Raw genomic sequence first — 25,537 nt, forward strand, 5'->3', positions numbered from 1 at the left:
ACCACCGAGGGGAGCTCCTTCATCCATCGCTAGCCGAACTTGTTGAGGTCGTTGTAGATCCGTGGCTTGAGTCCTTGCAGAATCATGCCGTTGGCACGCTCTACTTGCCCATTCATCATGGGGTGAGCCACGGCGGCCCAGTCCACCCGGATGTGGTGATCCTTGCAGAAGTCCAGGAACTTTCTGCCGGTGAACTGGATGTCGTTGTCGGTGATGATGGAGTTCGGGACTCCAAAGCGATGGATAATGTTGGTGAAGAATGCCACCGCCTGTTCGGACCTAATGCTGTGTAGGGGTCGGACCTCGATCCACTTGGAGAATTTGTCGATGGCGACCAGCAGGTGCGTGTAGCCCCCGGGTGCCTTCTGCAAGGGACCGACGAGGTCTAGGCCCCACACAGCAAACAACCAGGTGATGGGTATCGTCTGCAAAGCCTAAGCGGGCAGGTGGATCTGCCTTGCGTAGAATTGACACCATTGGCAGGAGCGGACAATTCTAGTGGCGTCGGCCACCGCGGTCGGTCAGTAGAAACCTTGTCGGAAGGCGTTTCCAACAAGGGCTTGGGGCGCTGCGTGATGACCGCAAGCCCCCGAGTGTATTTCTTGTAAGAGCTCCTGGCCTTCGGCGATGGATATGCATCGCTGGAGGATGCCTGAGGGGCTGCGGTGGTAGAGCTCCTTCCCGTCCCCCAGCAAGACGAACGACTTGGCGTGCCGCGCCAATCGCCGAGCTTCGGCTCGGTCGAGGGGTAGCTCTCCTCGGTGGAGATATTGCAGGTATGGGGTCTGCCAGTTTCGATTAGGCGCGACCCCGCTCTGCTCTCCCTCGACGCGCAGTGCCTCACCCTCGGGGGCCGAGGGTGCCTCGGGCTGGGCCGAGGCCTTCTCGGGCTGGGTCATGTCGTCGGTCTTGACGGAGGGTTGATGTAGGTCTCGGGAGATGACGTAAGGGGGAACCGTTGTCCGCCCCGAGGCTATCTTAGCCAGCTCGTCCGCAGTCTTGTTGTATCGTCAGGCGATGTGGTTGAGCTCGAGCCCGTAGAACTTGTCCTCCAGGTGCCGAACCTCATCGCAGTAGGCTTCCATCTTCGGGTCGCGGCAGTGGGAGTTCTTCATGACTTGGTCGATGACGAGCTGCGAGTCACCGCGAGCGTCGAGGCGTCAGACCTGTAGCTCGATGGCGATGCGCAACCCGTTGACCAGAGCCTCGTACTCGGCCACATTGTTGGACGCCGTGAAATGGAGGCGCAACACGTAGCGTAGGTGCTTCCCGAGGGGCGAGATGAAGAGCAGGCCCGCGCCTGCCCCTGTCTTCATCAGCGACCCATCGAAAAACATGGTCCAGAGTTCCGGTTGGATCGGAGCTGCTGGAAGCTGGGTGTCGACCCATTTAGCCACAAAGTTCGCCAAGACTTGGGACTTGATGGCCTTCCGAGGGGCGAACGAGATTGTCTCGCCCATGATTTCCACCGCCCACTTTGCGATCCTACCCGAGGCCTCTCGGCACTGGATGATCTCCCCCAGGGGGAAGGATGACACCACAGTCACCAGATGAGACTCGAAGTAGTGTCGCAACTTCCGCCGTGTCAGGATCACCACGTACAACATCTTCTGAATTTGTGGGTAGCGGATCTTGGTCTCAGACAGTACCTCACCGATGAAGTAGACCGGCCTTTGGACGGGCAATGCATGCCCCTCTTCTCGTCTCTCAACCACGATCGCGGCGCTGACCTCCTGAGTGGTAGCGGCGACGTAGATCAAGAGGGCTTCTCCGGCAGCGGGGGGCACCAAGATGGGCGCGTTCGTGAGGAGCGCCTTCAGGTTTCCGAGGGCTTCCTCGGCCTCAGGGGTCCAAGTGAAGCACTCGGCCTTTCTTAAGAGGCGGTACAGGGGTAGACCTCTTTCGCCGAGGCGCGAGATGAAGCGGTTCAGAGCCACAAGGCATCCCATGACCCTCTGTACGCCTTTCAAGTCCTTGATGGGCCCCATGTTGGTGATGGCCGCGATTTTCTCCGGGTTGGCCTCGATGCCCCGCTCGGAGACGATGAACCCCAAGAGCATGCCTCGGGGGACTCCGAAGACGCACTTCTCAGGATTGAGTTTTACGCCTTTCGCCTTGAGACACCGGAATGTCGCTTCAAGGTCGAAAAGGAGGTCGGAGGCTTTCCTCATCTTGACTACGATGTCATCGACGTAAGCCTCGACCGTTCGACCAATGTGTTCGCCGAACACGTGGTTCATGCACCTTTGGTATGTCGCACCCGCATTCCTCAAACCAAACGGCATGGTAACATAGCAGTACATGCTGAAAGGTGTGATGAAAGAAGTCGCGAGCTGGTCGGACTCTTTCATCCTGATTTGGTGATACCCTGAGTAGGCATCGAAGAATGACAGGGTTTCGCACCTAGCAGTGGAATCCATGATTTGATCGATGCAAGTCAGAGGGTAGGGAACCTTCGGACATGCTTTGTTTAGACCAGTGTAATCTACACACATCCGCCATTTCCCTCCTTTCTTTCTCACAAGCACAGGGTTGGCAAGCCATTCGGGATGGAATACCTCTTTGATGAACCTTGCAGCCATCAGCTTGTGGATCTCCTCGCCTATGGCTCTGCGCTTTTTTTCGTCGAATCGGCGCAGAGGCTGCTTCACGGGTCGGGCTCCAGCTCGGATATCCAGCGAGTGCTCGGCGACATCCCTCAGTATGTCGGGCATGTCCGAGGGACTCCACGCGAAAACGTCGGCGTTTGCACGGAGAAAGTCGACGAGCACTGCTTCCTATTTGGGGTCGAGCTCGGAGCCGATCCGGATATGCTTGGAGGCGTCGTTGCTGGGATCGAGAGGGACGGATTTGACCGTCTCCGCTGGCTCGAAGTTGACGGCATGGCGCTTCACGTCTGGTGCCTCCTTGGAGAGGCTCTCTAGGTCGGCGATGAGGGCCTCGGATTCGGTGAGGGCCTCGGCGTACTCCACGCACTCCACGTTGCATTCGTACGCGTGTCAATACGTGGGGCCGACGGTGATGACCCCGTTGAGGCCCGACATCTTGAGCTTGAGGTAGGTGTAGTTGGGGACGGCCATGAACTTGGCGTAGCATGGCCTCCCCAGCACTGCGTGGTAGGTTCCTCGGAACCCGACCACCTCGAACGTGAGGGTTTCCCTTCTGAAGTTGGAGGGAGTCCCGAAGCAGACGGGCAGATCGAGTTGTCCGAGGGGCTGGACGCGCTTCCCGGGAATGATCCCATGAAAAGGCGTCGCGCCTGCCCGGACCGAGGACAGATCGATCCGCAGGAGCCCGAGGGTCTTGGCGTAGATGATGTTGAGGCTGCTGCCTCCGTCCATGAGGACCTTGGTGAGCCTGACGTTGCCGATGACGGGGTCGACAACGAGCGGGTATTTCCCCGGGCTCGGCACGCGGTCGGGGTGGTCGCCCTGGTCGAAGGTGATGGGCTTGTCGGACCAGTCTAGGTAGACTGGCGCCGCCACCTTTACCGAGCAGACCTCCTGATGCTCTTGCTTGCGGTGCCGAGCCGAGGCGTTCGCCACTTGCCCACCGTAGATCATGAAGCAATCGTGGACCTCGGGGAACTCGTCTGCCTTGTGATCCTCCCTCTTGTCGTTATTGTGGGCCCTGCCACCTTTCGCAGGTGGCCCGGCCTTGTGAAAGTGGCGCCGAAGCATGGCACACTCCTCAAGGGTGTGCTTGACGGGCCCCTAATGATAGGGGCACGACTCCTTGAGCATTTTGTCGAAGAGGTTGGTGCCTCCGGGAGGTTTCCGAGGGTTCTTGTACTCAGCAGCGGCGACAAGGTCCGCGTCGGCGGCGTCGCGTTTCGCTTGCGACTTCTTCTTGCCCTTCTTCTTGGTGCCGCGCTGAGTAGACGCCTCGGGGACATCTTCCGGCGGGCGGCCCTAGGGCTGCTTGTCCTTCCGAAAGATGGCCTCAACCGCCTCCTGGCCAGAGGTGAACTTGGTAGCGACGTCCATCAGCTCGCTTGCCCTGGTGGGGGTCTTGCGACCCAGCTTGCTCACCAGGTCGTGGCATGTGGTGCCGGCGAGGAACGCGCCGATGACATCCGAGTCGGTGACGTTGGGCAGCTCGGTGCGCTGCTTCGAGAATCGCCGGATGTAGTCCCGGAGAGACTCTCCCGGCTGCTGGCGGCAGCTTCGGAGATCCCAGGAGTTCCCAGGGCGCACGTACGTGCCCTGGAAGTTGCCGGCGAAGGCTTGGACCAGGTCGTCCCAGTTGGAGATCTGCCCCGGAGGCAAATGCTCCAGCCAGGCTCGAGCGGTGTCGGAGAGGAATAGGGGGAGGTTGCGGATGATGAGGTTGTCATCGTCCGTTCCACCCAGTTGGCAGGCCAGCCGGTAATCCGCGAGCCACAGTTCCGGCCTCGTCTCTCCCGAGTACTTTGTGATAGTAGTCGGGGTTCGGAACCGGGTCAGGAACGACGCCCGTCGTATAGCCCAGCTGAAAGCCTGCAGACCGGGTGGTTCGGGCGAGGGACTCCGATCCTCCCCGCTGTCGTAGCGTCCCCCACGCCTGGGGTGGTAGCCTCAGCGCACCCTCTCGTCGAGGTGGGTTCGACGGTTGCGGTGGTGGTGCTCGTTGGCGAGGCGACCCGGGGTCGCAGGCGCTGTGTTGCGCGTGCGCCCGGTGTGGACCGAGGCTTCCCGCATGAATCGGGAAGTCGCGACGCGATGCTCCGAGGGGTACCCCTGCCTTCGGGAGGCAGAGCTTTCGGCCCATCAGACCGCGACATCCTCCAGGAGATTCTTGAGCTCTCCCTGGATACGCCGCCCTTCGGTGGTTGATGGCTCCGGCATCGCGCGGAGAAGTATCGCTGCTGCAGCCAGGTTCTGGCCGACCCCACTGGAAGCCGGTGGCGGCCTTTCCCTGACATCGTCGGCGATGCGGTGCTAGATGCCCTGGGGTAGATGACACGCTTCTCCGGCCGGAACTTGGCCTGCCCATTCCTGCCCGATGTCCCGGCGGAACGGCTCAAGTGTTCCTGCTCCCTCGTCGAGCCTGGCCTGCATCTCGCGGATTTGCTCGAGCTGTGCGTTCTGACGCCCCGCAGGGACTGGGACCACAGCTAGCTCCCGAAGGATGTCAACGCGAGGCGCAGGCCTAGGGGGATCGCCATTTTCCGGTATACCAAGATGGTTGCCTTCGCCGGGACCCCCTAGATCGACGTGGAAACATTCACGACTTGGGCCGCAGTCCTCGTCGCCGAAGCTGCGGCTACCGTCGGAACAATCGGAAAGGCAGTAGTCGCACGCGGTCATGAAGTCCCGCATGACACTAGGGTTACCAAGTCCGGAGAAATCCTAACAAAAGTCGGGCTCGTCATCTTCCTCGGAACCCGAGGGCTCGTAGGTCGAGACGGCTGTCAGCCGGTCCCAGGGTGACCGCACACCGTACCCCAGAGGGTTTGGACACGCCTCTATGAAGGCTTCCACCGAAGCGAAGTCGCTTGGTGGGTCGAGGCTGAATCCAAAAGGAACGAGATGGGAATCGGTCGGTACCTCCTGGTCGACGGGTGGTGACGGAGTCGCGTCAGGGGCAGACTGCACCGTCGTCTCGGGTACGAGGGTGACGCCCAGCAAGTCCTTTGCGAGCGTGCTGGCGTCGTCCGTCCGCTTGGAGTTGGCGTGTTGCGGGGAAACGGCGCTCGTCTTCGTCTCAGACGCGAGGTCGACGCTCGACGTGTCCCCCGTTGGGGCGCCGGCGCCATCGACTCGCTCGACAGCCGACGAGGTGCTGCCTCCCGCTTGGCCTTGGTTGCCCCGCCTCCTCCTCCGTCGGCGGGGGAGGCGACGGGATAAACCCGAATGTTGTTCTTCCGCCACGTGGGGAAGACGTCGTCGATTCCGCCGCCAGCGGGCGGGTTGTCGGCCGCCATTGTCGCTGTCGCGCGGCGGGGGAAGGAGTATCATGTCGTAGCTGCCGTCGAGGGACATGAACTCAAGACTCCCGAAACGGAGCACCGTCTCGGGCTGGAAAGGTTGCTGGAGACTACCCATCTGGAGCTTGACGGGAAGCTGTTCGTCAACACGCAGCAGGCCCCTACCTGGCGCACCAACTGTCGGCGTTTCGACCCTGGGGTGTCCCTGGACCGACGAGTAAATTGTCGCCGCGTGCCCCAGCCCAGATGGGTCGGCGCGAGACGGAGCGCGAAGGGGGGAAACCAGAGGGAGACAGGCGTAAAGGGGAAACCCGTGGCCTTCGTGTTGTCCCACGCCCAGGTCGGGTGCACTTGCAGTAGGGGGTTACAAGCGTCCGCGTGGGAGGGAGCGAGAGGCCTGCACGCGCCGTCCCGTCCTCCCCGCGCGGCCAACCTCCTCGTACGAGTGCCCTGGACCTTCCTTTTATAGGCGTAAGGAGAGGGCCCAAGTGTACAATAGGAGATGTAGCAGGGTGCTAACGTGTCTAGCAGAGAGGAGCTAGTGCCCTAAGTACATGCCGTCGTGGCAGCCGGAGAGGTTTTGGCACCCTGTTCATGTGATGTCGTGGCCGTCGGAGGAGCGCTGGAGCCTGGCGGAAGGACAACTGTCGGGGCTGTCGAGTCCTTGCTGACGTCTCCTTGCTTCTGTAAGGGGCCGAGAGCCGTCGTCATCATGGAGCACGCGGGGCGCCATCATTACTTGTTTACCGGGGCGAGCCAGATGGGACGCCGATCTTGTTCCCCGTAGCCTGAGCTAGCTAGGGGTAGGGTAATGATGGCCCCCCTGTGACGTGGTCGGTCCGAGCCCTGGGTCGGGCGAGGCGGAGGCTCCTCCGAGGTCGAGTCTGTCTTCCGTGGTCGAGGTCGAGTCCGAGCCCTGGGGTCGGGCGAGGCGGAGTCCGTCGTCTTCCGGGGCCGAGGGCGAGTCCGAGCCCTGGGGTTGGGCGAGGCGGAGTTCGTTGTCTTCCGGGGCCGAGGCCGAGTCCGAGCCCTGGGGTCGGGCGAGGCGGAGTTCGTCGTCTTCCGGGCCCGAGCCCGAGTCCGAGCCCTGGGTCGGGCGAGGCGGAGTTCATCGTCTTCCGGGGCCGAGCCCGAGTCCGAGCCCTGGGGTCAGGCGAGGCGGAGTTCGTCATCTTCCGGGGCCGAGCCCGAGTCCGAGCCCTAGGGTCGGGCGAGGCGGAGCTTCCTATGGCGCCCGAGGCCGGACTTGGCCGCTGTCAGCCTCACTCTGTCGAGTGGCACAACAGTCGGAGCGACGCGGGCGGTGTTGTCTTCTTGTCAGGCTGGTCAGTGGAGCGGCGAAGTGACTGCGGTCACTTCGACTCAGTCGACTGAAGGGCGTGCGTCAGGATAAGGTGTCAGGCCACCTTTGCATTAAATGCTCCTGTGATACGGTCGGTTGGCGTGGCGATCTGGTCAAGGTTGCTTCTCGGCGAAGACTGGGCCTCGGGCGAGCCGAAGGTGTGTCCGTTGCTTGAGGGGGCCCTCGGGCGAGACGTGAATCCTCCGGGGTCGGCTGCCCTTGCCCGAGGCTGGGCTCGGGCGAGGCGAGATCGTGTCCCTTGAGTGGACCGAGCCTTGACTTAATCGCGCCCATCAGGCCTTTGCAGCTTTGTGCTGATGGGGTTACCAGCTGAGATTAGGAGTCTTGGGGGTACCCCTAATTATGGTCCCCGACATCCGCTCTCGTTAAACTATATATTAACAAAGATATGTAGTCTTAGATACCCACCTCCATTGAGGTTTAATTAAAGGATGTGGAGTTGTTAGTATGCACACTTCCCTAAATTATAGAGGTCGTCTCCCACTATCGTAATTCGGTTCTTTGCCGAGTGTTCAATGATTTGCCGAGTATTTTTTCGGACACTCGGTAAAGAAGCTCTTTGCCGAGTGCCAAGCAAAAAACTCTCGTTAAAAAAACACTCGGTAAAGAAACTCTTTGCAGAGTGTTTTATTTTTGACACTCGGCAAAGAATTTATTTGTCGAGTGTTTTATTTTGGACACTAGACAAAGACAATTTAAAAATCACATTTTAAAGCAGTAAATTAATTAAAATGAAAAAGTTTTCAACTACAAGATTGTTGATTGCATAAAATTATTTTCTTACATTATTATATTTAGCTTGTTGATTGCATAATAAAAATAGTTTAAACGATGTATTTAGAGTTACCAAACTTTCTGGCTATACATTCAAACACCGCGGACCTCTATAGCTTCTAATTACTCACATATAGCAAAGCAACTAATATTTAGTTGTTACCAAACTTTCAGGCTGTACATTCAAACACCCCGTGCGTCTATAGCTTTAACTCACATAGCAAAGCAATCAATATTTTATTTGATAGGGGTTGTCATAAGGTATTTTCATCATTAGACTGAGCGCAGCGGTTGCGCTACGGCGCCCTCTCGCCTTGCGTAGGGGGCCTCTACGCGCGCAGCGGCTGACGCTAGAGAGCCCCCTACGCGCTACAGTCGTAGGGGTAGGAGCGGGAGTCCCCCAGATCAAGGGGTTCACTATTCATCCCCTACAACACTGTGCTGTAGGGCCACGAGCAATTGTTAGTATATAAAAAATTGGTATTAGATATAGAAAATGATATTTTATAGTTGTAGTGGGGTATAGGGAGAGTATTTAGGGAGAACCGCTGCGGGAGATGAAAACATAGGGAGAAAATAGGGGGGAAAAATGATATAGGGGGAAAAATTTAGGGGTAATGGTTGCGGATAGCCTTATTCGTCAGTCTACGCTGCCAGGACACTTGTATATTCAATACGATCTGATATCAGAGATCCGAAGCTTCTTTGCGTGACTCAGTTTCTGATATTCAGTCGGCTAGTGTGCATATTAGAGCATTTATTTGGCGCTCATCCAGTTTAACAATGCTACCTGTTTCCCTAATAATTCGTGTGGCGTTCATAAAAAGAACACTGTCTTCTTATTTCTTCTATAAGTTATTCTAAATTTATATTTAAAATGTTGGGCCCTGCAAAAAGAATCCCAGATATGAAGATGGTTGAAAAATGTATAAAGGCTTGTGACTGATACTAATTGAACCAAGTCTTAGCATCGTCCGTTCATTTTTTTTTTCGGTGGGGTGGGGTTGGATATGGGGTGTTGTTCAAGGATCATCTGTAGTTAATTCTAAATCATTTGAATCTCCATATGTACCTGGAATAATATTATCTAATTTAGGGTCTGTTTGGTTCCTTGAGTCAAAGAACTAAAGTTTAGTTATAGGACTAAAGTTTAGTCCCTACCATGTTTAGTTGTAAGGATTAAAAGTATTCAGAGCATATTAAATGAATAATAAAAAGACCAAAATACTCCTTAGCATTCTCCTGCAATTAGTGCAACCGAAATAGATGAAGGGCAAAAGTGAAATTAATATGATTTATTCCCTTTTAGTCACTGCTTGAGAGACTAGAGACTAAAGCAGTTTAGTTTCTGTTTTAGTCCCACTGTTTTGCTATTTAGAGACTTAATGAGACTAAAATAAATGAACTAATATTTAGTCCCTCAAATTAAATGGGACCTTAAACCTCGTAACCGTTGTCATCTTTGAGAGTGTTGGTGGCGCCGATCCGGGCGCCAAACACTGGAGGTGAACCATCTGGCGGTGCTCAATGCGGAGGCACGGACGGTCCGGCCGGACGGTCCACGACCTGACGCAAGAGCAGCTCCTCCTCTGCTTACGTCCGGACGGTCCGTGCCTGGGGCTCAGACGATCCGCGATGGCGCAGAGGGTCTTCTTCTTTGCAGCAGACCTAGATCTCGTCTCCCAGGAGGGACCCCGTCCGGGAGGAGATCCTAGGGTTGTCTTAGCGTCGGCAGGCCACCCAAGACACCTCTAATTGACATAGAGCTGAAGAGAGGTGAAGATTTGAGGTAAATGAAGGCTAAACTAGGGCTAAACTAGAACTACTCCTAATGCATAAAGTAAAAACGATAAGTAGATTTGATTTGATCGATTGTGGGGGTTCAATCGGCTGTAGCCCTTCATCTACATAAAGGGGGAGGTCTGGACTCGTTACAAGTCGGTTCCCGAGTTAATCCCGCAAATTTAGCTAACAAATCCAGCAAGAAATCCGGAACCTTAACTGATTCTGCGCACGCGCGGACGGTCCGGGCCACTACGGCGGACTGTCCGCCATGCCACTTTTGGTTCTTAACATATGCCCCCTTGCCCTTTGGTGGAGGTTGAAGAACCAAAAGCATATGTGCCACTAACATCCTTCGAGAAATACTAGATCTCATAAGTCACTTTGTTCATGAAGTAAGGGCTAAGCCTGATGCAAGTCATCGGCTTTTCAATCCAATAGGAATAGAGCTCTAATGCATCAAGACCGTTTCAGATTGCATCTTTCTCGGTCTTGACCTTGTGATCAATGGATCAAAAGTTATAAAATGGAGGTGCCCCCCAGCCTGAGTAGGCAAAGAGACTATGCATGTACCAAGGGTTCATCATCATATACCATTCCACATCTGAACAGGATAATGCATCGACGATGAATATGTGGGTGGAAAGTATGTTGGCATTATTGGATGAATAGGCAATGCATGATGCGTCACCTTTCAGGCCATTTTATTTAGTCGTTTTGTTTTAGCGGGTGACCGGGGTTTCTTTGTTGGTCGATCACATAGAACAACCTTCTTGCTAGCATATGTGGAGAGCAACTGATCAAAAGTAGTGTCGGCTTTGACCAGCCGACCATGTGTGTTTTGCCCTTGTGTCTCTTTCATTGCCTTGTGTGGAGGCTGACGCCTCTGACCATGGGCGGATTGTCCGACCGAGTCAGCCGAACCGTCCTCATGAGCACCAGACCATCCGTGCGCAGGTGCCGGACTGTCCGCGATGCTCGAGGCAGGGAGCTTTGCTTGGCTGCTCGATTGAGCCTGCCCCCGGTGTCTCCGGACTTGTTAGTCTTTCTGTCCAGAGCTTTCCGAGTAATCTCTTCTTGTGATATATTCGACGTGCGAGGATCACCAATGACGATGTTTTTTCCTTTGTCTTTACCAGCCACTTCGGGCTGAACCAAGACCTTTTTGCTTGTGGGTTCTATTATATTGACAGGAAATGGATGTGTGTTCACTTGCATATCCTGAAAAGCCAGCCGGCCCCCATTTATGGCCGATTGTATCTGTCGATGAAAAACATTACAATCATTGGTGGCATGGGAAAAAGGATTATGCCACTTACAATAATCACGTCTCTTTAATTTATCCATAGGAGGAATAGTATGAGTTAATTTAAGGTTGCCATTTTTTAGCTCGTCAAATATTTTATCGCATTTGGCAACATTAAAGGTAAATTTAAGATCTTCTTACCGATTCTTTTGAACCAGCTATAAAGAAGAACATGCAGAAGATTTGGCCTTTGTTTGCCAAATAAGCTCAACGGTATATACATTTGTAGATTCATCATCTGAACTATCATGCTCTACTAGATGTATATTACATGCGACCTATTTTGATGTCTCTTTAAATCGGCTTTCATAGGCCAAAGCTCGTTGATTTAGTTGAGCTAGTGAAAGAACTGGGCACCATCTAATTTGTCTATTAAGTAGGATAGCAACCAATTAAAAGCTAGCCATGCTAGCTCTTTGTCTACGACATGGATCCGAAAGCATCGATTTCTAGTGTCCCAGAACCTCCGGATATAATCATTAACCGATTCTTTGTGTCCCTGTCGGACTAAAGCTAAATCAGCTAACCCTAATTCATATTCCTCGAAAAGAAATGTTCATAAAATTTACTCACTAAATCATTCCAGGAATTAATGGAATTAGGAGGCAGGGCGACGTACCATGCAAAAGTGGTACCAGTAAGGGATAAAGAAAATAAACGAACACGAAAAGCTTCGCCATCGGCCAATTCACCTAGGTGTGCTAGAAACTGGCCTATATGTTCGTGTGTGATTCTACCATTTTCACTAGAAAATTTAAAAAACTCCGGTATCCTTGCCCCTTGTGGATATGGGACAGTGTCAAACCGGTGATCATATGGCTTTTGATATAGCTAGTCTATTCTAGCTACAATAACTCCGAGCCTATCTCGAAATAGTTCAGCCATCTCTTCCCTAATTTTCTCCATTATGCCGGGTGGCAGACCAACAGACCCTGGGCTGTCGGGCTCATTCGGTCGTGCATTGCTATGCTGACCTTCTTGCCTTGACCGATTGATAATGTTGATTGACCTATGATTGTATGGTGCACTGTGGTTTAAATATGTAGGGGGCGGAACGTACTGCTGTTGGGGTGTGTATAGTGTGCAACTGTAGGTTCTACGTATGCGTATCCAGTCTGTCCGGTGGTACATCCGAATTGCCCGGTTGTGTTCGCTACTATTGGGGCACCATGTGGTGGTCCTGGTGCGGCTCCGGACTGTCCGATAGAGAAAGCCGGATGGTCCGTGTAAGGGCCGGACTGTCTGGGGCAAAAGCTTGGATGGTTTGACCGTGTCCAGGGGCGCCGATCTGCCAAGCAGAAACGACGATGGTGGTATTTGCCCTAGATATGAGTTCATCGACATACCATATAATGGCTGGGGCTATGAATCCCCATTTGCCAATGTATGAGACATAAATATCCTATTACTAGTTTCATATGATGGAAAACTAGGAGCAACAGATTTCTCCAACTCATGTGTTAATTTTCTAATTGATTCTTCTAACCCTCCAATCTATTGTTTCATTCGATCTTGCTGCTGATCTACATAATGTTTAATAGATTGGATGTCGTCGGGTTTACTTACGTTGGGGACTTGAAGTGAAGATAAAAGAGATGCGACATCGGTCTCTCCATGTTTGACAACATTCTGGTGGCGATCCACCATGTATTCTGACAAGAATTTCTCCTTCACTTGATGCATGTTGTCTTTGTAATGTTGTTGCCCCTTGGCCGTTAGACTTTGAACAACCGGCTTCAGGATATTGTCCGTGGAAATATCGGTGTGATCTTTAGAACCAGCCATTTGAGGGCATGTTTTTTAGTAGATCTAGACACCCGTTCCCAGCGGAGTCGCCAAAAAGCGTGTTGGCGCCGATCCGGACGCCAAACACTGGAGATGAACCGCCTGGTGGTACTCTCTATGGAGGCTTGCACGGTCCTCGCACAGGGCCGGATAGTCCACGACCTGATGTAGGAGTGGCTCCTCCTCTGTGTATGTCCGGGCGGTCCACGCTTGGGACTCAGACGGTCCATGATGGCACAAAGGGTCTTTTTCGCAGCAAATCTAGATCTCGTCTCCTGGGAGGGACCCCGTCAGGGAGGAGAGATCCTAGGGTGTGCTTTGACGTCGGCAGGCCACCCAAGACGCCTCTATTCGACATAGAGCCGAAGAGATGTAAAGATTTGAGGTAGAGAAAGGCTAAACTAGGGCTAAACTAGAACTAATCCTAATGCATAAGGTAAAAATGTTAAGTAGATTTGATTTGAACGATTGTGGGGGTTCAATCGGTCGTAGCCCTTCATCTATATAAAGGAGGAGGTCTAGACCCGTTATAAGTTGGTTCTTGAGTTAATCCCGCAGGTTTAGCTAACAAATCTTGTAAGAAATCTGGAACCTTAACTGATTCTGCGCACGCGCGGACGGTCCGGGCCACTACGACGGACCATCCGGCCTTAGAGCCGGACAGTCCAACATGCCACTTTCGGTTTGCAACAAGTGTAATAACACATCTGCCAATCTGGTGTCCTCGCTAGCGCTGCTTTGGCACACATGCCACACAATGTTTATTTGAATAACCAAGGAATCTAGTGTTTCTCGTCTTTTCGAAGTCCACGTCTCTGGTAGTTGTACTGCTAGCGTAGAGCTTAATGTTGTTCGTCCTTGATGGATCTTCTTGCACGTACGTACTTCAAACTTAAACAGACTAGTTGGCTCGTTTGGTAGAGCTCCACTCCATGACTCTCTAGCTTCGAGAGTTGATTCTTTAATAGAATGATTTCGAATGATTCTCTAGTAGAAGTGAATCTATCTAGGGAAAACTGTTTGGCAAATAGTGTGTGAAGTGATTCTTGAGGGGTTGAAGAGTGGGGAGCAGGTTGGGAGCGGCGGGAAGCAGATTTTTTGGCTCCCACTCTCTAGTACAAATGGAGCAGTTCACTTTTTTACCGTTTGGCTACATGGGAGTGATTCTCGCTGAGAGTGGAGCAATGGGAGCTGAAAAATATAGAATTTGTTGCCCAATTCTTATAAGGCTTAAGTATTCAGTGAGAGAGCGCATTGGTTGCAGATCAAAAATCCCACCAACCACAACTACACCCTGCTAAATTTAGTGACTGCACCCAGTTCTTCATCCAAGCTCCCCTTTTTATGTGCTTGCTTCTTGATCGAACTCAAGCCCATGCTTGCACCATTCAGTAGTGTGATAGGCAAGGTAGTCATGCACCATGCAGTGTCATCCTCGTGAGGTTGAGAGGCATCTGGAATTTGGTATGGCCACTGCAAATTAGAGCTCGTCGTCATGTTTCATGCCATTAAACCATTGCCACAAATGATTCTACATGGACATCCTCTGTGACCACGGAAGGTTAGTGTCTGTATGGACAAGCTATCCTTGCTAGCTAGGTAGGCGGGCCATGATCAAATTTACAGGTGTCAAGCCTCTATGTTTTAGTTTGGTAGGCCAAAACCCCAGAGAGCGGACTTAGCGTGTAGAGATTTTCCACGTCCGTGAGTCCAACTCAGATCTAAGATCACATAGTGTAAACTTATCTGAACCATGTAAGCTACTTTTTCACTAGCTTGTCTGTAATACTTACATTTCATGTGATACAACCTTGTTAAGATCGAGTAATAAAAAAGGTGACCGACAAAGTGGCGATACCCACCCCGGTCGGTCATCAGGTGGACAACCAAAACATGCAAAATGCAAGTGAAAACCCATGTCTTAAACAACTATTGCTATGTTATAGGGAATAAACCAACAAACTAAAGTTACAACTAGCATCTGTCTAAATGTACAAATTTCATTTTGTACTATTGCAACGCAAACAATTGAGAGCGAGTAGAATTTTTAGTTCCTTACCATCAGCAAGGTGTAGTCTCTGATCCTAGAATGTATGGGTGCCATGTGTCATGTAATTTTGAAATGCGAGATGGTACCTATTTTTTTGATCTCTCACTACCGGAAAACGAGTCTTTGCCGAGTGTCAAGTATTTTCAAACGACCTCGGATGTAAAAACCACCAAAATTAGAGTTGTACATCTCAAAAGTTTATAAAATTTTGTAATTAACAACCTTTTGATTTGAAATCATCTTGTCATACAAAAAATTGTTTGATGTTTTAAAATTTAAAATTCAAATTTTATAAAAGACCCCGGATGAAGAAACTATCAAAATATAAGTTGTAGATCTCGAAAAGTTATGCAGCTTTGTAGTTGACAAACTTTTCATTTGAATCCATTTCGTGCCTCAAACAATCAATTTACTTGATTTATTATATATGTGGAGAAGTTAAAACATAATATAGACATAATTGAGGTAGGGGAGGTGCACTATTTTCACTAGCGGTTCCTTACTCCAACCATCTGTCATGGTTGTAGTATAAAAACCCCTTCTCCCTCCCCCATCAGTTCTATTTCTCCCAGCCACCTTCCATTATAGGCGATTTTGGAGATCCAGATTTCACAAAATAGAAGGGTAGAGGTTTTGATCTTCATTTTTTTGGAAGAAGGTTGCTAAGAAAGGTTGGTTTATGTTTATCTTGACAATTTCTGTTCATTCTTGCTCCATTTTAGCCACATTTTTGGAAGGTATAATATGAGATCTCGAAAAGTACAAATATGACAACAATATTATTGGGATAGGAGAGACAAGTCAGAGTCCTGAACAGTTAGGACAAAATCACAACATACAAGACATACTTCTAAGCAGATAGGACAGGATCCTAACGGTTAAGGAAGGCACAATTGTAAATATAGAGAGTTGGATTATTATACGACTAGGTTACTAGATTAGGTCCATCATGTAACCTACTTGTATTCACTCTTATAACCGCCTAGACTATATAAGGAGAGGTGAGGAAGCCCTGAGAGCATAGACTAGAACAAAATAGATCAGTAGCCACCAAAATGGGCGTAGGGTATTATCTCAGGACGGGAGTCCAAATGAGCCTAAATCTTGTGTTTCTTTCAATCATCGATTTTTCGTGACCTACCTCATAAATTTACTATTGAGAAATCTATGGCACAAGGATCTAAAGCCTAACCCTATGAAGACTCTAAGTAGCAGAAGTTTGCTTTAGAAGGCAAGTTGTGTCCTTAATCACATTGTTTTGACCTATCTAATATTTACTATTATGTTCTCATCGATGCATTGCATAGTTAGTTTAACCTGATAGGACCTATTAATGATGCCTAGTTTTGGTTTAATTATGTTGGATAGACATGCTAGTGCTCTACTTGGTTTAGAGGATAAAGTTACACGGGGAAGTGAGTATTGTTTTGTTCATATGAATATTTCTATATTCATATGAACGTTGTTTTATTGGAAACTTGGATATTGTTTTGTTCACATGAGTATGGATATCTTCATGTGAATGTTGTTTTGTTAATTGTTGGACAAGATCACTATATTTAATTGGAACATAGAACAACAACCCGAAAAAACAGTGAAACCACAAGGGCTACTATGGCTCTGGTGTTAGCTGATTAACTAGGGAATGTAGTTATGAGTTAACCTTACTCGAAGGGGCAAGAGGGGAGGCGTTGCCCAAGTTCAGATTAGTTCTCGGACTAATTTGCTTTGTGTAGCTCATTAGTATAGGGAGATATCTACCACCTTGTCCTGAAACCTTAGCTAGTTTTCTTATACTAGTGGATCTTTGTAAAGGCCTCATAGTGTCCCTAAGCAATCATGCCTTTTCATTATCTTCATCATGCAACATTTGTGCCATCGCATTGTTTTCTTCAGATTCTGAAGTTCTGTAGCCTCACCCATTACAACATCTGCAAAGGAACTGTACTATGCAAAATACAGAATTGTTTTGTCATTCTCCTCTTCTTTGTCCTATGTCCTTCCATGTTTGGTCCAACAAATATGGTAAGGCATGAAAGCCCTTTGCAGTAAGTGGAGGTGAATTGGTGTTGATGAAGAGTATTGTCTCTCATTCTTACAGGATCTACATGGACGACGCCTCAGACCTCTTTGGAGTATCGATCCATGTTGTAGATCAATGGATGGTCCATCTGCATTATTTGTATGAAGCATTGTCGTCACAATCTCTTATGAACATATATAGTTTAAAAACTTACTTTCATCACTATTTGATTTCCCCTAAATTATATTAGCTTCATGCGTATTATAACACATATGAGATGATGGACTCACTAATTTTTCCCTAAATTATAAAATCAACCTCACAATTCAAGAAATCTAAACAAAGGAAGCAAGTATTTCAACCATATTATATGAGAGAGTGAACTTGATAACCTTTTCTCACACTATTTTTTGAAGAAGGAAGATTTTATTAATATCTTCAAGCACATTACATCGAGGGTATACAAGTCCTTGAAATTTCTTCCAGTCTCTGCTTAAGAAGCATACATCTTAAAAACAAATAAACTTGATAACCCACACACTCTAATGGTAATCAATCCGGGGACTAGACTATCACCCATGAGCCCGAGAAAAAAAATCCTTGGCCACCTGCACCAAGTACTGTGTAGCCTCCACAACCATAGGTCGCAACTCTGCCTTCTATAAAATAGCCCATGTATGAAGCCAATGTGCAATGGAATGAATGACCTGCAAGGGAGAAGAATTGTTTTTATTTTTAAATACGATACCATTCCTATGTAACCAAAGAGACCAACATGTTGTAGTCGCACTAAGAAAGATGATATTTCTAATATTTCTATCAAAGCCACTAAGCCAGGAAACAAACAAATTAGATACACTATATGGTTTAGATATCCTAAGGCCATGTGGATTAAAGCCCAAATAAGACGCGCAAATCGACAATCAAAAAATAAGTGTTGAATTGTCTCTATCTCATGACAGAAGCAACATGTTTTGTTTTCCTGCCAGTTGCGTCTTGCTAAATTATCCTTGGTTAGTATCACTCCAATACTAAGATACCACAAAAAAGTTTGATCTTAAGTGGGGCTTTTAGTTTCCATAGTCTTTTATTCAAATATGGTATCTCATGCCTACTCAATGTTTGATAGTGAGACTTTACTGAGCCTTGTCCTCACAGGGACAAGGTCTAGTGGAAGGCATCCTTATCTTGAATTAGGTGAATGTTGGCGATGTTTGAAAGTAATTCATTCCACACCACCAACCTAGACCCAAACGAAGTTCATCTCGAAGAGATGTTAGGTTGTGTTGTCGTTAGAACCACGACAATGGTTATGTGCTTATTTCAAGTTATACTATATAACCCTGGATATTGGTCTTTTAAAGCTTTTTTTCTCTAAGCCACGTATCTTCTCAGAACCTCACTTGCGTCCCATTGTTAATTTTAAAGGTTCCAAAGCAAAGAAAGTCTTGCTTCACCTTCATCAAGCAGTACCAAAAATGTGAGTCTCGTAATTTTCATTCGGCTTGGACTAGTGGTTTTGAGCCAAAATATTTATTTATTAAAATTTGTTGCCAAATCCCCTCTAATATTAATAGTTTAAATAACCACTTACATAGTAAGGCTATATTCTTAATACTCAAATCATGGATCCCAAGGCCTTAAATGAGTAAAATCTTCAATAAATTCTAGGAAATAATTCAACAAATTTTCCGTCCTTGAAGATTATGGTGCCATAAACAGAGCTCCTATCTATTCTTGGCGTCAGCTCAAGGAGAAAGATGGTTTATAAAGTAGGAACATTAGTACTGGTTGGTGTCTCCAATCGATATTAATGTTAAGCAATCAGTACCGATTAAAGACACCAACCGATATTAATATAATTTGTGTCGGTTGGTGTCTCTAACTTATAATAATAGCTTAACATTAGCATTGGTTGGAGACACCAACCGATACTGAAGCACTCTATGAAGACAGGGACAGTTAAAACTGGTACGGATGCTTAAGTCAGTACCCGCTCTAAAGGAATGGATGCTGATCTTCTTGGACCAAACCTTTATTCTTCATTAGTGCGTCCATGGCCAAATATATAGCTGGAACATTGATGGATATCAATGAGGCAAACCGACTAGGGAGAGTAGAAGAATGGTGGATGTTAATGGAGAGATCTCCTATCCAAAAACGATATATCTGGAACAGATCTAAATTGGAGATGATAAATATAAACGAAGTACATGGGACCCACCAACAAGCACATTTATCATATCATACATCGACCACACCTACTCCATTTATGACTTCATTTTTTGATATTGTATATATGTACATATATTATTGGTTGATTTTCATAGACTCACTACTATATAAATGTTGTTTTCCTGAAAGCAGCTGCTTTCATACGCAGTTCTAATTCCCACAACCCATATAAATGATTGTACAAACAATACCATGTATGCTGATTTGTATTGGCAGTTGCTAAGGTGAACTATTACTAGATACATATGTCACATAGAAAATTTATAACAATTTCAATAAATTTGAATGAATACATAATTTATATTAAAATTATAGTGCACACCAAGACCTAAAATTCTTCAATTAACATCTTTATTATTTTAAATCACTTTGGTGACAATAATACAAAGTTTATGTTCTTAGATTTTTTTTGATTTCTCAAGTAGCTCTTGACGGAGGCACACCCTATATGAAATTGGTAGGTGCTCAATGATATCTATTCCTTTGTAGTTAAAACCAATATTCATTCTATACAGCTTTGGTCTGAAATATTCATTATAGGATTCAGAATAGTTCAATGTAAACAAATAGCATTCACTCCTATAATTGGTTGATTTTTAGAATCTCTTTGGGCAGGCATTTTTCCTAAGGCATTATTTGGTTGCATGTGGATTAAATCTCTTTCTATTCAATTTTAAATAATCAGGGATTTAATCCCCTCCAATCCCCTTTAATCCACCCCAATCGACCAAACCTTAAGGGCTAGTGAGGGAAAAATGAACTAATTTCTCCCTCATTCTCCTCCAATCATGAAGGGGATTTAAGTGCCTACACTAGCCCTAAAAGGGTCCCTATTCATAATGCCACCAGGATTGGTGGCCATGGCTTCATAACCACGATGCAAAACCAATAAAACACAATGACAACAAAGTGGTGGGATGAAGGCTACGCACAACTCCAGACCGAGGCTACAGTTTAGCTGTGTCTGCACAAGCAAAAGTTAGGGCACGACGAGGGTTACCACATTTATGAAGTCATGGATACAAACTTGAAGCAGGCATCTATTGACAATAGAGTTGAAGCGCACTTCTCGATGACATCACTCACTTTCATTGCTTTAGCTTGGGATAGTCTGAATTGCATGTGCTTTTTGTTACTTTTCACCTAATAAATTGTCATTTATCATGTTTTGAAATAGTGTAAATGATACACATTGGTAAATCGTTTCTATTGAATGGACGATATTAATCTCTTTTAATAAACCATTTGGTCAGAATAATTGCCAAATATATTGTGATGAACTATTTATCACATAGCGTTTAGAAAAAAACATAAGATTTAGTTATTCAATGTTGCATCTACTGGTTTAAGCGCATTCTGCATATCCACTCAAATAGAAACTGAAGTTCATCTTCTCGAGCTGAGTGAAGTTGCATTTTTTTGTAGTTTATGGGTTTTAACGGTAATAGTTGTTGAAATACAATATGTTTTGAACTTGTTCCTATTAGTGGGTGATGTGTGGATCATCAATAGAAAACACACGATCCTAGCCGTAAAGTACTCTAGACTTGTCCTAGCCGTAAAGTACTCTAGACCTGTTTAGGCACAGAAGATAACTGAGAATAGGAAACAACATAATATAATAGGACCAAGATCTAATCGCCCCTGACATGAGCATGTGTGGAGTTGAGAGAAATAATAGGCCAAATATACAGTAACGACACAAAAAAATATCTAAAGATGCCAAACAGCTAGGGTTGGGAGAATGAAAGAATGAAAGATCCGGGTATACAGACAAGGTATAGTTCCATCCGCTGAATAGTTGAGCTGTTATATTATTATTATTAGTGTGTTCACTCCATTATCCATTATGGTAGTCTCGATTTGTACAACAACATACATAGTCCCACTGATCTTCTCCTGTTGCCATCATGTCTATTGGAAAAACAATGCACCTAATTGATTCGTAGATCTGCAGTCACACTGAACATAGGTGGCGTTTGGTTGAGCGTTTGTAATGGTAACGTTAATGTAATTAAATAAGAGTGGTATCTATTACCATGGAAATGAAAAGCGCCAATTGTTTGGATAAAGCTGGTAGCGTTTAGCATTCCCTTTATGCTGTTTGGATGGTCCTGGAGGTAATGAAACCTAGCAGCCACACATAAGCCTAGCAGCCGCACAGAAATAGTTATTTTACTTCAAAATTATGAACTGCCGTAGCAAATAAATACTGATTTAAAGAACAACTTCAAAATTATGGCGCACAAAAATACTGATTTTATTTTCAGCTTTGCGCTAGCACAAATAACATGTTCTAAACAACAACTTTATACTGGTTATTTTCACAAACAGTTGAAAACACAGACAACCAATAAAGCTAGCAACTTTATATGTCTTGCTGAATAGCAAATAAAGCTAGCAAATATAATAGGTTTCAAACAACGGGTTATTTTCACACAAAGTCAACAACACAGTCAGTCAAAAAAAGCTAGCCTTAGGAATTCATAATTTTCATGTTCTAGAAATGTCTTAGGACTTCAAACGTCTTCAAAATTCAACTTCCAGAAGTTGATATGCCGATCACTCTTCACCAAATGCTCCTGACATTCTTCATTGATAATTTGACAAGTCACTTCCTTTGAGCTTCATCTGAAGAAAGGATATAGGTCTATAAACATGAGTACATACAAGATCATTTGGGAGTGCATACAGGTCTATAAACATGAGAACATACATGTCTATAAACATGAGTACATGCGGGTCTATAAGCAAGCTAGGGACTTCTTATTAACATATCTTACTGGATCATGCATGCATCAACTAGTATAAGAGATTAATTCTGAAATTCAACTAGTTATTACCTGCAATCATGTTCAGGATGAATTCTCTCCTAAGAGTCTCAGGAAGCGCGAAAAGCATCGTCATCTGATTAAAACCACTCTTAGCAAGCATGACCTCAATAGAACCATACTTGGTCCTAAAATGCCTCACTCTAGACTCAATGTGTGGAATAGCACTGAGACCACACCCTGGTAGCCTTGCTTTGAGTTCATTTTCTAGAACAGAACAATACCCATTCTTAAAACCTCCCTCACTTTTCCACTTTGGATCTAAAGATATCTCATATAGTGCTTTAATTAACTCCTCATCCTCATAATAAGTCCAGATCCTTTTGTTTTTCCCTCTTCCCCGAGTAACACTTGAGCTCTCTAATTGGTTCATGTCCTACAAGAAGTATTTATGAAAGTATAAGCAACATGCCAAAAATAATGAATAACATCAAAGGCAAAAGGTACAAACCTTAGTTATTAGACCTAGCTCTATATCTATTATACATCCCCTGAGCAAGATTATTGCGGAAATCAGTCCATTCATTAGATGTTGAGACACCTGTGATAAATTCTGGTTCACTGATTTCTCCATCCATAACTTCAAATGATGCATCCATAGCTGGCTCCTCATCATTTTCAAATGGGTCTCTAGACATATTTTGCAAAATTAAGTTGTGCAAGAGGGCACATGCCATTATAATTCGACTTTGAGTCTTGACTGGAAAAAACGATGCAGACCTTAAAATTGCCCACCGACCCTTGAGCCTTCCAAATGCCCTCTCAACAATATTCCTAGCTCTAGCATGGCACAAGTTGAAGTACTCCTCAGCACTATGTGGTGGGTTTTGAGTAGTGAAACCTCCTAGATGATACCTCTGTCCTCGATATGGTGCTAAGAAACCATTTGCATTTGTGTAACCAGCATCAACAAGATAATAGCAACCTTAACATGGAAAAAAGAAAGTATAAGTTTAATACCAATAACTATGCCTAAATAATTGTTTTTTCAATATGAAGGGACAGAACTCGCCTTGAGGGACACGTAATCCATTCGGCCTCGAGATGGCATCTCGAAGCACACGCCCGTCATGTGCAGAACCCTCCCAACCAGGTAAGACATATATAAACTGCATGTCAGGTGCACAAACACCCAACACATTTGTCACAATTTCTCCTTTTCTTGACCTATATCTCCCCTTCAACTTAGTTGGGACAGTCACCTTTACATGTGTGCCATCCAATGCACCCAAACAACTCTATTATAATCCAAATAACAAATAGTATTAATATTGTTCACCTATTAGTATAATCTATTCGATAGATTTCTATTAACAAGTTTGATACCTTGAAGTGATTCCATCTAAAGTCTGTGCAGCCCTCAGGTATAGGTTCTGGTTTCTTAAGGAGCAATTGGTGAAGCTTCAATACTGCTAGGAGGCATGCATTGAAGTTTCTGCTCACTGTCTCACCACTCCTTAAGAAGAAACCCTCTATTGTTCTATTTTTCACATGATGAGCCAGTGTGTGTAAGAATGCCGCTACTATCTCTTCCAATGGTGTATTTCTTGTACCCCTCAAACCACCAACATCTCTAAGCATATCACACAATATATGAAATGTTCTCCTATCCATGCGAAGGTCATTTATACACTTAACATCGCTCTCACAGATTAGATGGTACATACGTTGACTTCTAAGTTCTTTAACCTTTATCCTCCTTTCTATCTTCCAACACTTCCACTTATGTGATAGTACTAATAAAGCCAAGATATAATAGTACATAAGCATAATGGCAGATGTCACATTTCTAAATGTCAAATTTCTCTTCCGCGTTCGTGTAGATAAAGGAAGACGGGCCATAGTGTTGTTCAAGGTTAGTATAGAAAAATCAGATTTCTTTGAGCACAATATATAAACAAGACAAGAAAATATAGAGGGCAAATTTGCATCCCTAGACTAGACTAGACTAGTTGCTCAATAAAGAGCATCCCTGATTAGTAACCATCACTAAGCGCAGGATATATGAGAAAGAATTGGAAGAAACAAGTTTTGGTAAGGAACAAGCATGCATGTGAAATGAAGATCACCTGCTTAAGATCGAGCTGATGACCGGCCAGATAGATATTTTAGGTATTCAGATTGATCTCAGCAGATAGATCTTGCATTGCTTGGCAACAAAAAGGTGCTACCTAGCTGTTGTTTTATGAGTGGCACAGAAGGAGAAAGCTAGCCTATCAACTAGTCTTCATCCCTCGAGTTGCTAGCTACTCCAGCTTGTTGCTCCTCATGAGTGACTTGGATGCACATTTATTTATACTAGAAACAAGGAGTAGTGGTGGGATATCTGAATGATGTTGCGCGCTGGTATGGAATGCCTCTTTGAACTTAACTAACGGACAAGCCTGATGCTGATGCACATTTTTCGATTGGGAAGCCTGATGCTGATGCCTGACGGAGCACACGGCGACTGTTTTGGCCGCCGAACCGAACGCGAACATGGATGCATTGAATCGACTGGGAAGCGCTCGTATGGATGCATCAAAACATGAACTGTTTTGGTGCGAGCCGCCGCCGGGCAGCCGAACGCGGAGCGGGGCGCGCACCACGCAGCAGAGCACGGTCACGGGGAGGTCCCGTCACGGTCAGCACCCGCTGGGGATCCGCATCAGCAGAGGAGGTCGAGGGTAGGTTGGTCGCCTAGATCCACACCATCCGACGGGGATCCGCATCGTCAGAGAAAGGAAACAGCTAGAGAGGGAGGGAGGGAGAGGACGATACTCACCGGTGAGGGGTGACGGCCGATGTGGGGGGAGGCGACGGCCGACGCGAGGGAGGCGGCGGCGCGAAGGGAGGCAACGCGAGGAAATCGTCGGCATCGCGAAGGGAGAGGAAAGCGTCGCGGACCGAGTGGTATTGATTTACCGGGGAATTGAATAAAGGAGGTATTTGATTACAGGTATCTATTACAGATTATATCTAACCAAACAGTTGTATGGGTATCTCTTTACGGACGTAATTAGATCACATTACATTTGTTGTAACCAAACGTCTCCATAGATACAAGCGTAGAACTTCACCGTCTTTATCCAATTCCAGATGCCTCACATCCATATACAGGGTACACACACTGGACCACCGAAGAACAGATGCAATACTACTCTAGTGGTGTATGCTCGTGAAGAAACCTATATGTGGATATATAGTTTATGTTGTATGAGGATGAGTTAGTATGTGTCACAAGGGTGTATATATATAGACAAGCAGTAGATGTTGGCGTAGTGTGGGTATAAATTTACAAACAACAGGATGTAGAAAGTTTGGAAGGGGAAGAAGGATAATTAAGACAAGGTTGACGTAGTTTAGGACTATATAGGGATGGCCGGGAGACCATGTATCATGCAAGGCCCAATCTCTTTTCAATTGTATAATACTAGAGTACATATATGAATCCATTAATTATCTAAAAACAAATTTTATTTTATAACAGAGTGAGTATTA

General features: G+C 46.7%; 1 protein-coding gene across 6 annotated transcripts; it reads right to left on the reverse strand.

Annotated features, from left to right (window-relative positions):
- Positions 1 to 21,173: 21,173 nt before the first annotated feature.
- Positions 21,174 to 24,976, reverse strand: LOC103650567 (uncharacterized). Of its 6 annotated transcripts, none has more exons than XR_004857194.1 (6): positions 24,822 to 24,968; positions 22,778 to 22,982; positions 22,509 to 22,687; positions 22,070 to 22,433; positions 21,265 to 21,857; positions 21,174 to 21,188 (listed from the first exon to the last, which is right to left on the reverse strand). XR_004857194.1 is itself a non-coding variant. In XM_020550307.2 (4 exons), the coding sequence occupies exons 2-4, from the start codon at positions 22,671 to 22,673 to the stop codon at positions 21,838 to 21,840; spliced, it is 549 nt and encodes a 182-aa protein (XP_020405896.1). In that variant the 5' UTR covers positions 22,674 to 22,982; positions 24,822 to 24,965; the 3' UTR covers positions 21,463 to 21,837. The 6 variants fall into 6 exon arrangements, 2 of the variants coding, with proteins under 2 accessions (XP_020405896.1, XP_008674364.1); XR_004857192.1 differs by lacking the exon at positions 21,174 to 21,188 and adding exons at positions 23,070 to 23,295; positions 23,384 to 24,736 and having other exon boundaries at positions 21,463 to 21,857; positions 22,509 to 22,982; positions 24,822 to 24,976; XR_004857193.1 differs by lacking the exon at positions 21,174 to 21,188 and adding an exon at positions 23,070 to 23,295 and having other exon boundaries at positions 21,463 to 21,857; positions 23,384 to 24,967.
- Positions 24,977 to 25,537: the final 561 nt, after the last annotated feature.

This window comes from Zea mays, chromosome 3, assembly GCF_902167145.1.
Source record: "Zea mays cultivar B73 chromosome 3, Zm-B73-REFERENCE-NAM-5.0, whole genome shotgun sequence".
NCBI classification, from domain to species: Eukaryota; Viridiplantae; Streptophyta; class Magnoliopsida; order Poales; family Poaceae; genus Zea; species Zea mays.

What these genes read in the sequence shown, in the direction of transcription:
- LOC103650567 (XM_008676142.2), bottom strand. Translation starts at nt 23,899, where the DNA reads ATGGCCCGTCTTCCTTTATCTACACGAACGCGGAAGAGAAATTTGACA. An exon ending in TTAGATGGAATCACTTCAAG is followed by an intron (nt 23,296 to 23,383) that starts GTATCAAACTTG and finishes GGATTATAATAG; the next exon opens with AGTTGTTTGGGTGCATTGGA. An exon ending in TGGATTACGTGTCCCTCAAG is followed by an intron (nt 22,983 to 23,069) that starts GCGAGTTCTGTC and finishes TTCCATGTTAAG; the next exon opens with GTTGCTATTATCTTGTTGAT.